This window comes from Nerophis ophidion, linkage group LG11 (genome assembly GCF_033978795.1).
Source record: "Nerophis ophidion isolate RoL-2023_Sa linkage group LG11, RoL_Noph_v1.0, whole genome shotgun sequence".
Lineage (NCBI taxonomy): Eukaryota > Metazoa > Chordata > Actinopteri > Syngnathiformes > Syngnathidae > Nerophis > Nerophis ophidion.
In genome coordinates, this window is record NC_084621.1 from 69,685,244 (window position 1) to 69,698,331 (window position 13,088).

At 45.8% G+C, this 13,088-nt stretch overlaps 1 protein-coding gene across 1 annotated transcript in view; it reads right to left on the reverse strand.

The window, feature by feature from the left end:
* Positions 1-1,094: 1,094 nt before the first annotated feature.
* Positions 1,095-13,088, reverse strand: part of LOC133562408 (ras-related protein Rab-25-like) — a 54,110-nt gene continuing 42,116 nt past the window's right edge. Inside the window, exons 2-5 of the mRNA XM_061916589.1 lie at positions 9,785-9,980; positions 9,434-9,627; positions 4,086-4,166; positions 1,095-1,415 (exon numbers count right to left, since the gene is read on the reverse strand). Coding sequence (XP_061772573.1) covers positions 1,294-1,415; positions 4,086-4,166; positions 9,434-9,627; positions 9,785-9,980 — 593 coding nt within the window. The 3' untranslated portion in view covers positions 1,095-1,293. The remainder of the gene's footprint in view (positions 1,416-4,085; positions 4,167-9,433; positions 9,628-9,784; positions 9,981-13,088) is intronic.

Here is a 13,088-nt window from a genome sequence, read left to right on the forward strand (position 1 = left end):
ATCCACACCCACACCCTCATCCACACCCACACCCACACCCACATCCACATCCACACCCACACCCTCATCCACACCCACACCCACATCCACATCCACACCCTCATCCACATCCACACCCACACCCTCATCCACACCCTCATCCACACCCTCATCCACATCCACATTCACACCCACATCCACACCCACACCCTCATCCACACCCACACCCACATCCACATCCACACCCACACCCTCATCCACACCCACACCCACACCCACATCCACATCCACACCCACACCCTCATCCACACCCACACCCACATCCACATCCACACCCACACCCACACCCTCATCCACACCCTCATCCACACCCTCATCCACATCCACATTCACACCCACATCCACACCCACACCCTCATCCACACCCACACCCACACCCACATCCACATCCACACCCACACCCTCATCCACACCCACACCCACATCCACATCCACACCCACACCCTCATCCACATCCACACCCACACCCTCATCCACACCCTCATCCACACCCTCATCCACATCCACATTCACACCCACATCCACACCCACACCCTCATCCACACCCACACCCACATCCACATCCACACCCACACCCTCATCCACACCCACACCCACACCCACATCCACATCCACACCCACACCCTCATCCACACCCACACCCACACCCACATCCACATCCACACCCACACCCTCATCCACACCCACACCCACATCCACATCCACACCCACACCCTCATCCACATCCACACCCACACCCTCATCCACACCCTCATCCACACCCTCATCCACATCCACATTCACACCCACATCCACACCCACACCCTCATCCACACCCACACCCACATCCACATCCACACCCACACCCTCATCCACACCCACACCCACATCCACATCCACACCCAGCAGGGACAGCACCAACAACTATTAGCCACCAAGCAAAAACACAGCAATCATTTCTTCTTTGAATATCATGACTTCTTCTTAGGTGGACGGACTTAATGACTTAATGACTTAATGACTTAATGACATAATGACTTAATGACTTAATGACTTAATGACAACTGCCAGGAGGGTCTGGATGGCATGAATATATAATAATGAATCATCAACATGCGGCCTCCACAAGTCCTAATCAGTGGTTGGATGTGTGCACGCCGGGCTCAGGGGGCGGTCCTGCCGGGCTCAGGGGGCGGTCCTGCCGGGCTCAGGGGGCGGTCCTGCCGGGCTCAGGGGGCGGTCCTGCCAGGCGGCCACACCCCCCTCCCTCCTTCCTCAGATGTTCTTGCAGCAAGGCTTCTTCTCCTCCTCCGGGTGTGGCACCACGCTGGGGTTGAGCGTCACGGCGCTGATGGAACCTCGCACCACTTGCTTGCTGCTCACCTTCTTGTGGATCTCTAGGGTTGGACATTCAGTGCAAGTCATCAACTCAAAGTTCTCTTCCACAGGAGGTGAGAAACACAATCACAATAATGCTTCTTGCTTCCTTCCTAAGCAGCAAGATGGAGAGAGAATAACACCAAATGTGGGCGAGCAGCACACCCAGCAGGGGATGAAAACACACTTGTTCTGTGTGAAAACACACTTGTTCTGTGTGAAAACACACTTGTTCTGTGTGAAAACACACTTGTTCTGTGTGAAAACACACTTGTTCTGTGTGAAAACACACTTGTTCTGTGTCAAAACACACTTGTTCTGTGTCAAAACACACTTGTTCTGTGTCAAAACACACTTGTTCTGTGTCAAAACACACTTGTTCTGTGTCAAAACACACTTGTTCTGTGTGAAAACACACTTGTTCTGTGTGAAAACACACTTGTTCTGTGTGAAAACACACTTGTTCTGTGTGAAAACACACTTGTTCTGTGTGAAAACACACTTGTTCAGTGTCAAAACACACTTGTTCTGTGTGAAAACACACTTGTTCTGTGTCAAACCACACTTGTTCTGTGTGAAAACACACTTGTTCTGTGTCAAAACACACTTGTTCTGTGTGAAAACACACTTGTTCTGTGTGAAAACACACTTGTTCTGTGTGAAAACACACTTGTTATGTGTGAAAACACACTTGTTCTGTGTGAAAACACACTTGTTCTGTGTGAAAACACACTTGTTCTGTGTCAAAACACACTTGTTCTGTGTGAAAACACACTTGTTCTGTGTGAAAACACACTTGTTCTGTGTGAAAACACACTTGTTCTGTGTCAAAACACACTTGTTCTGTGTGAAAACACATTTGTTCTGTGTCAAAACACACTTGTTCTGTGTGAAAACACACTTGTTCTGTGTGAAAACACACTTGTTCTGTGTGAAAACACACTTGTTCTGTGTGAAAACACACTTGTTCTGTGTCAAAACACACTTGTTCTGTGTGAAAACACACTTGTTCTGTGTGAAAACACACTTGTTCTGTGTGAAAACACACTTGTTCTGTGTCAAAACACACTTGTTCTGTGTGAAAACACACGTGTTCTGTGTGAAAACACACTTGTTCTGTGTCAAAACACACTTGTTCTGTGTCAAAACACACTTGTTCTGTGTGAAAACACACTTGTTCTGTGTCAAAACACACTTGTTCTGTGTCAAAACACACTTGTTCTGTGTGAAAACACACTTGTTCTGTGTCAAAACACACTTGTTCTGTGTCAAAACACACTTGTTCTGTGTGAAAACACACTTGTTCTGTGTCTAAACACACTTGTTCTGTGTCAAAACACACTTGTTCTGTGTGAAAACACACTTGTTCTGTGTCAAAACACACTTGTTCTGTGTCAAAACACACTTGTTCTGTGTGAAAACACACTTGTTCTGTGTGAAAACACACTTGTTCTGTGTCAAAACACACTTGTTCTGTGTCAAAACACACTTGTTCTGCGTGAAAACACACTTGTTCTGTGTGAAAACACACTTGTTCTGTGTCAAAACACACTTGTTCTGTGTGAAAACACACTTGTTCTGTGTCAAAACACACTTGTTCTGTGTCAAAACACACTTGTTCTGTGTGAAAACACACTTGTTCTGCGTGAAAACACACTTGTTCTGTGTGAAAACACACTTGTTCTGTGTGAAAACACACTTGTTCTGTGTCAAAACACACTTGTTCTGTGTGAAAACACACTTGTTCTGTGTCAAAACACACTTGTTCTGTGTGAAAACACACTTGTTCTGTGTGAAAACACACTTGTTCTGTGTGAAAACACACTTGTTCTGTGTCAAAACACACTTGTTCTGTGTGAAAACACACTTGTTCTGTGTGAAAACACACTTGTTCTGTGTGAAAACACACTTGTTCTGTGTGAAAACACACTTGTTCTGTGTCAAAACACACTTGTTCTGTGTGAAAACACACTTGTTCTGTGTCAAAACACACTTGTTCTGTGTGAAAACACACTTGTTCTGTGTGAAAACACTTGTTCTGTGTCAAAACACACTTGTTCTGTGTGAAAACACACTTGTTCTGTGTGAAAACACACTTGTTCTGTGTCAAAACACACTTGTTCTGTGTGAAAACACACTTGTTCTGTGTGAAAACACTTGTTCTGTGTGAAAACACACTTGTTCTGTGTGAAAACACACTTGTTCTGTGTGAAAACACACTTGTTCTGTGTCAAAACACACTTGTTCTGTGTGAAAACACACTTGTTCTGTGTGAAAACACACTTGTTCTGTGTGAAAACACACTTGTTCTGTGTGAAAACACACTTGTTCTGTGTCAAAACACACTTGTTCTGTGTGAAAACACACTTGTTCTGTGTCAAAACACACTTGTTCTGTGTGAAAACACACTTGTTCTGTGTCAAAACACACTTGTTCTGTGTGAAAATTATATGCTGCAAAAAACACCAACATTTGATTGTTCTACTATAAAATGTACATATATTTTGTATATTGTGTGTAAAAAATAAATGTCTTTTCCATTGGATCATTATCCACAGTTCCAAGCGGCCCTCTGAGGGCAGCCATTGCTGCCAAGGACCAGAGTGGTCAGTCAGTCGCTGAGTGGCGAGCTGTCAATCAATAGAATAGAATAGAAAGTACTTTATGAAGGCAAGAAGCTGAGGAATTACCTGTTAGGACGGTGTTGAAGGCGACCTCCACGTTAGTCGACGCCAGAGCGGACGTCTCCAGAAACAACAGGCCACTTTTCTCTAAAGAAAAAAGATAGATATGAAATGAGGATGTTGCAGATATGAAATCACAAGAAAGGACTGACTTCTGTGCTCTTGGATTCTTGTTTACTGTACAGTGACCACGCCCACAAAGATCTGCTTGTCCACATGAGCCACAGAAGTTGTCCGCTGTAACACACCTTTGCACCACCTGTTTACTGTACAGTGACCACGCCCACAAAGATCTGCTTGTCCACATGAGCCACAGAAGTTGTCCGCTGTAATACACCTTTGCACCACCTGTTTACTGTACAGTGACCACGCCCACAAAGATCTGCTTGTCCACATGAGCCACAGAGGTTGTCCGCTGTAATACACCTTTGCACCACCTGTTTACTGTACAGTGACCACGCCCACAAAGATCTGCTTGTCCATGTGAGCCACAGAGGTTGTCTGCTGTAATACACCTTTGCACCACCTGTTTACTGTACAGTGACCACGCCCACAAAGATCTGCTTGTCCACATGAGCCACAGAAGTTGTCCGCTGTAATACACCTTTGCACCACCTGTTTACTGTACAGTGACCACGCCCACAAAGATCTGCTTGTCCACATGAGCCACAGAAGTTGTCCGCTGTAATACACCTTTGCACCACCTGTTTACTGTACAGTGACCACGCCCACAAAGATCTGCTTGTCCACATGAGCCACAGAGGTTGTCTGCTTTAATACACCTTTGCACCACCTGTTTACTGTACAGTGACCACGCCCACAAAGATCTGCTTGTCCACATGAGCCACAGAGGTTGTCCGCTGTAATACACCTTTGCACCACCTGTTTACTGTACAGTGACCACGCCCACAAAGATCTGCTTGTCCACATGAGCCACAGAAGTTGTCTGCTGTAATACACCTTTGCACCACCTGTTTACTGTACAGTGACCACGCCCACAAAGATCTGCTTGTCCACATGAGCCACAGAGGTTGTCCGCTGTAATACACCTTTGCACCACCTGTTTACTGTACAGTGACCACGCCCACAAAGATCTGCTTGTCCACATGAGCCACAGAAGTTGTCCGCTGTAATACACCTTTGCACCACCTGTTTACTGTACAGTGACCACGCCCACAAAGATCTGCTTGTCCACATGAGCCACAGAGGTTGTCCGCTGTAATACACCTTTGCACCACCTGTTTACTGTACAGTGGCCACGCCCACAAAGATCTGCTTGTCCACATGAGCCACAGAAGTTGTCCGCTGTAATACACCTTTGCACCACCTGTTTACTGTACAGTGACCACGCCCACAAAGATCTGCTTGTCCACATGAGCCACAGAGGTTGTCCGCTGTAATACACCTTTGCACCACCTGTTTACTGTACAGTGGCCACGCCCACAAAGATCTGCTTGTCCACATGAGCCACAGAAGTTGTCCGCTGTAATACACCTTTGCACCACCTGTTTACTGTACAGTGACCACGCCCACAAAGATCTGCTTGTCCACATGAGCCACAGAAGTTGTCCGCTGTAATACACCTTTGCACCACCTGTTTACTGTACAGTGACCACGCCCACAAAGATCTGCTTGTCCACATGAGCCACAGAAGTTGTCCGCTGTAATACACCTTTGCACCACCTGTTTACTGTACAGTGACCACGCCCACAAAGATCTGCTTGTCCACGTGAGCCACAGAAGTTGTCCGCTGTAATACACCTTTGCACCACCTGTTTACTGTACAGTGACCACGCCCACAAAGATCTGCTTGTCCACATGAGCCACAGAAGTTGTCCGCTGTAATACACCTTTGCACCACCTGTTTACTGTACAGTGACCACGCCCACAAAGATCTGCTTGTCCACATGAGCCACAGAGGTTGTCCGCTGTAATACACCTTTGCACCACCTGTTTACTGTACAGTGACCACGCCCACAAAGATCTGCTTGTCCACATGAGCCACAGAGGTTGTCCGCTGTAATACACCTTTGCACCACCTGTTTACTGTACAGTGACCACGCCCACAAAGATCTGCTTGTCCATGTGAGCCACAGAGGTTGTCTGCTGTAATACACCTTTGCACCACCTGTTTACTGTACAGTGACCACGCCCACAAAGATCTGCTTGTCCACATGAGCCACAGAAGTTGTCCGCTGTAATACACCTTTGCACCACCTGTTTACTGTACAGTGACCACGCCCACAAAGATCTGCTTGTCCACATGAGCCACAGAAGTTGTCCGCTGTAATACACCTTTGCACCACCTGTTTACTGTACAGTGACCACGCCCACAAAGATCTGCTTGTCCACATGAGCCACAGAGGTTGTCCGCTGTAATACACCTTTGCACCACCTGTTTACTGTACAGTGACCACGCCCACAAAGATCTGCTTGTCCACATGAGCCACAGAAGTTGTCTGCTGTAATACACCTTTGCACCACCTGTTTACTGTACAGTGACCACGCCCACAAAGATCTGCTTGTCCACATGAGCCACAGAAGTTGTCCGCTGTAATACACCTTTCCACCAGCTGTGGCAGTCATGCATCAGTCAGCTGACTGAGTGACACATGTCAAGCTCCACACAATCAGAAGAAGTCTAAAAGCCAACTCAATGACATTTTTCTGACGCAAAAATGATGATTAATAATTTTAATAATGACTGTAAGTCTCTTTTTCCGCATTCATGTTTGTAAACAGCCCGGCGGTCGCTGTGTTGTTGTTGTCATGTTCTAATTGATTGATTGATTGATTGATGGAGACTTGTATGAGTAGATTGCACAGTACAGTACAGATTGTGTACAATTGAGCACTAAATGCTAACACCCCAATAAGTTTTTCAACTTGTTTAAGTCGGGGTCCACCTTCATCAATTGATGGTCTGCAGAACATGTCATGTGCTCTAAATCAATCAATCAATCAATCAATGTTTACTTATATAGCCCTAAATCACTAGTGTCTCAAAGGGCTGCATAAATCCGTGGTCCCCAACCACGCTCGATTGGTACCGGGCCGCAGAAGAATTTTTTATATATATTTTTTTTAATTAAATGAACATCGACACACAAGATACACTTACAATTAGTGCACCAACCCAAAAAACCTCCCTTTTTCAAGACAAATGATCAAGCATTGACCGCAGCTACACAAAGATTGGGGACCGCTGCTGTAAATGTTGCAATGATATCCTATTGACATGCCTCCACTTTGACAGCATCTTCTCGCCGCCCTCTTTGTTTTGAAAGGCTTCCACAGCGAGTCTACTGCCAGACTGAAGTTGGAACTACACGCTGCTTTGTATTAGAAAGGGCAACGTGCATGTACGAGCCAGTCTGCCCCACCACAAGAGGACAGAGACCAAGAAGCAATGAGTGACTACAAGGTTGGAGCACAGTGGCTGACTGGAGCAAAGCACTATGGGTAAGTGTCCAGCACATATGGAGATATCGGCTACATGACAAACTGGGAACATTGCTTTGCAGGACGTATGAAGGAAGAGAAGATTGTTTTGTTCAACATCTCCACTACGCCTTCAGGCCTGGATTTCACATGTTTGGGACTTATGCAGATCCCAAATACACAAGGTTAGAAAAGTGGCTTTTGCATAACAGGAACCCACTAAAACTAACACAAAGTTATTTAAAATTCATTTTGAAATACAAAAAATAAAATAAAAACAAAATTGACCTTTTTCAGTGTCACAGGATGATAACTAAATGTAACTAAATCTTTTTACTTGATTGTTCGTCGCACAAGAATGAACATCTCTAGTCAGCAGAAAGGAAGCCAAGGGCCCAAAACTGATGTTGTCTTATATTCTCATACTGGAAATGTAGCAAGTGACCCGAAAGAGACAAGATGGTCTCCTGGGTTCTGCCAGCACTGTTGTCCAAATCAACAAGCTGAAAAAATATGGCACTAATCATCAAGACACTTCCATCAGCCATCAATACACCGTATTTTTGGGAGTATAAGTCGCACCGGAGTATAAGTCGCACCTGCCTAAAATGTAGTAAGTGACCCGAAAGAGACAAGATGGTCTCCTGGGTTCTGCCAGCACTGTTGTCCAAATCAACAAGCTGAAAAAATATGGCACTAATCATCAAGACACTTCCATCAACCATCAATACACCGTATTTTGGGGAGTATAAGTCGCACCGGAGTATAAGTCGCACCTGCCTCAAATGCATAATAAAGAAGGAAAAAAGTCACACTGAGTGTCGCATTTTTGGGGGAAATTTATTTGATAAAATCCAATGCCAAGAAGGATATTTGGAATAAATAAAGAGGCTGAATAAGTGTAGGTTATATGAGGCATAAATAAGCAACCTAACATATTATGCTAAGAGTCATTCAAATAACTAGAACATATAGAACATGCTATACTTTAACTATCTCTCACTCCTAATCCATAAATCCCATGAAATCTTCTTCCTGGATGTCTCTTCTAAACAACCCTGCCAACTCCAAAGGTATGCATCACTTCCTCTTGTCCTTTTCTGCCAAATATTTCACTACATCCAGCTTGTAATCTGCACTACATGATCTCCTTTTCAACGCCATTTTTCTTCAGCCCTTCTCACTTTTTATAAGTTACCACCAACCATGAAATGATCCATTTTAATAGCTACGGCAGTAGCTTATAGCAGTTAGCATCCCATGACCCACAATGCACTTCTGCCATGACCCTCCCCCGCCAAATTCTTATTGGTTGACGTGTGTTTGACGATTGCTGACATTTTCTTCGTCTCCTCTCCGCGAATGAGATAAATAATATCACTTGATATTTTACGGTAATGTGTTAATAATTTCACACATAAGTTGTTCCAGAGTATAAGTCGCACCCCCGGCCAAACTATGACAAAACCCGTGACTTATTGTCCGGGAAATACGGTATTTATTTTGACCTTCAGTGCCATGAGTGATGACATCAGTGCATCGTCAGAGAGAGGAGACGAGACAGGGGAGCAACTTCTACTGTAACATAATCTTATATAAAGACATGAATTCATGCTTCGCTGTCTATAAACTTATGTTTAGGTAGCAACTTGTACTGTAAAATAATCATAAAAGAAACTTAGAAACTTCGGCTGTCGGAATGTAAAAAAAAACCAGTTTCGCGTCAGTTTTTTCCGTCCGGCTGAATTTAATTTCAATCACAACCCGTTTTTGAAAGAAAGGATTGCTTTTTGACAGGAAAAAAGAAAGTTAGTTTTTGTTGTCATTTCTGGGAGGTGTAAATGAAAGCAATGTTGTTCAGGAGCGCGACAAGGAGCTAAAGACCTACCTGCAACAAGGAGCTGAAGACCTACCTGCAAAGTCTCTGGCCTGCTCCGTGGGCACCGACCTGTCGGCCTCCAGGTCACACTTGTTGCCCACCAACATGACCACCATGTGAGGGTCGGCGTGGTCGAAGAGTTCCTTCAGCCAGCGCTCCACGCTGTCGTAGGTCAGGTGTTTGGTGATGTCATAGACCAGCAGGGCGCCCACCGCCCCCCGGTAGTAGCTGTGGAGAGGAGATGCCATTCATTGTCCCGCCCCTCACATTTGAAGCATGTTAGCTGCTGCTCAAAGGAGGACATTTCCACTTGGAATAAGTCAGAGAGCCAAAGATCGGATGACTTTTCCCAGCAGGAATCCTGTTTGACTGAAGAAGAACTCACGCTGAGGTGATGGCCCGATAGCGCTCCAGTCCCGCCGTGTCCCAGATCTGGGCTTTGATGGCGAAGGTGTTGAGCTGGACCGTCCGTGTGCTGAACTCCACGCCGATGGTGGTGCGACTGTCGTGGTTGAACTCGTTCTTGGTGAAGCGGGACAGCAGGTTGCTCTTGCCCACACCCGACTCCCCGATCAGGACCACTGAGGGAGGGACAACATGCTGGCCTTTCAGTCAAGGTCACAGGAACCCGCTGGCCTTTCAGTCAAGGTCACAGGAACCCGCTGGCCTTTCAGTCAAGGTCACAGGAACCTGCTGGCCTTTCAGTCAAGGTCACAGGAACCCGCTGGCCTTTCAGTCAAGGTCACAGGGACCCGCTGGCCTTTCAGTCAAGGTCACAGGAACATGCTGGCCTTTCAGTCAAGGTCACAGGAACCCGCTGGCCTTTCAGTCAAGGTCACAGGGACCCGCTGGCCTTTCAGTCAAGGTCACAGGAACATGCTGGCCTTTCAGTCAAGGTCACAGGAACCCGCTGGCCTTTCAGTCAAGGTCACAGGAACCTGCTGGCCTTTCAGTCAAGGTCACAGGAACCCGCTGGCCTTTCAGTCAAGGTCACAGGAACCTGCTGGCCTTTCAGTCAAGGTCACAGGAACCCGCTGGCCTTTCAGTCAAGGTCACAGGGACCCGCTGGCCTTTCAGTCAAGGTCACAGGAACATGCTGGCCTTTCAGTCAAGGTCACAGGAACCCGCTGGCCTTTCAGTCAAGGTCACAGGGACCCGCTGGCCTTTCAGTCAAGGTCACAGGAACCTGCTGGCCTTTCAGTCAAGGTCACAGGAACCCGCTGGCCTTTCAGTCAAGGTCACAGGAACCTGCTGGCCTTTCAGTCAAGGTCACATGAACCTGCTGGCCTTTCAGTCAAGGTCACAGAGTTCTTTTGACAAAATATTTTGGAAAAAGCACAAGAATGTTGCCATCGAAGTAACACAACCAAACACCCACATGTGATAAATGGCATCTTCAGTCTCCATTGAATATCATCACTTATTTTTCGTTCTTCTCATGCCATATTAAGCTTAAAAATGCCACTGCCCTACGGCTAAAACCCAGCATCAAAATCACTACTAGCTGTCAGCATGCTAGATGATCTAATTGGATTTATATAGCACATTTCTCTACACTTGTAATGCTTTACTGTCAACTCTTCCACCCTTTCTGGATGTATGTAGCGTATATACCTCCACCAAGCTCACTTAACTACATTTCCCAGCGGACAAACTAGGATGCTACTATGTCACATGTGACATAGTAGCATCCTAGTTTGTCCGCCATGTGACATAGTAGCATCCTAGTTTGTCCGCCATGTGACATAGTAGCATCCTAGTTTGTCCGCCATGTGACATAGTAGCATCCTAGTTTGTCCACCATGTGACATAGTAGCATCCTAGTTTGTCCACCATGTGACATAGTAGCATCCTAGTTTGTCCACCATGTGACATAGTAGCATCCTAGTTTGTCCGCCATGTGACATAGTAGCATCCTAGTTTGTCCACCATGTGACATAGTAGCATCCTAGTTTGTCCACCATGTGACATAGTAGCATCCTAGTTTGTCCGCCATGTGACATAGTAGCATCCTAGTTTGTCCGCCATGTGACATAGTAGCATCCTAGTTTGTCCACCATGTGACATAGTAGCATCCTAGTTTGTCCGCCATGTGACATAGTAGCATCCTAGTTTGTCCACCATGTGACATAGTAGCATCCTAGTTTGTCCACCATGTGACATAGTAGCATCCTAGTTTGTCCACCATGTGACATAGTAGCATCCTAGTTTGTCCACCATGTGACATAGTAGCATCCTAGTTTGTCCGCCATGTGACATAGTAGCATCCTAGTTTGTCCACCATGTGACATAGTAGCATCCTAGTTTGTCCACCATGTGACATAGTAGCATCCTAGTTTGTCCACCATGTGACATAGTAGCATCCTAGTTTGTCCACCATGTGACATAGTAGCATCCTAGTTTGTCCACCATGTGACATAGTAGCATCCTAGTTTGTCCACCATGTGACATAGTAGCATCCTAGTTTGTCCGCCATGTGACATAGTAGCATCCTAGTTTGTCCGCCATGTGACATAGTAGCATCCTAGTTTGTCCGCCATGTGACATAGTAGCATCCTAGTTTGTCCACCATGTGACATAGTAGCATCCTAGTTTGTCCACCATGTGACATAGTAGCATCCTAGTTTGTCCACCATGTGACATAGTAGCATCCTAGTTTGTCCGCCATGTGACATAGTAGCATCCTAGTTTGTCCACCATGTGACATAGTAGCATCCTAGTTTGTCCACCATGTGACATAGTAGCATCCTAGTTTGTCCGCCATGTGACATAGTAGCATCCTAGTTTGTCCGCCATGTGACATAGTAGCATCCTAGTTTGTCCACCATGTGACATAGTAGCATCCTAGTTTGTCCGCCATGTGACATAGTAGCATCCTAGTTTGTCCACCATGTGACATAGTAGCATCCTAGTTTGTCCACCATGTGACATAGTAGCATCCTAGTTTGTCCACCATGTGACATAGTAGCATCCTAGTTTGTCCACCATGTGACATAGTAGCATCCTAGTTTGTCCGCCATGTGACATAGTAGCATCCTAGTTTGTCCGCCATGTGACATAGTAGCATCCTAGTTTGTCCACCATGTGACATAGTAGCATCCTAGTTTGTCCACCATGTGACATAGTAGCATCCTAGTTTGTCCACCATGTGACATAGTAGCATCCTAGTTTGTCCACCATGTGACATAGTAGCATCCTAGTTTGTCCACCATGTGACATAGTAGCATCCTAGTTTGTCCACCATGTGACATAGTAGCATCCTAGTTTGTCCACCATGTGACATAGTAGCATCCTAGTTTGTCCACCATGTGACATAGTAGCATCCTAGTTTGTCCACCATGTGACATAGTAGCATCCTAGTTTGTCCGCCATGTGACATAGTAGCATCCTAGTTTGTCCACCATGTGACATAGTAGCATCCTAGTTTGTCCGCCATGTGACATAGTAGCATCCTAGTTTGTCCACCATGTGACATAGTAGCATCCTAGTTTGTCCACCATGTGACATAGTAGCATCCTAGTTTGTCCACCATGTGACATAGTAGCATCCTAGTTTGTCCGCCATGTGACATAGTAGCATCCTAGTTTGTCCACCATGTGACATAGTAGCATCCTAGTTTGTCCACCATGTGACATAGTAGCATCCTAGTTTGTCCACCATGTGACATAGTAGCATCCTAGTTTGTCCAC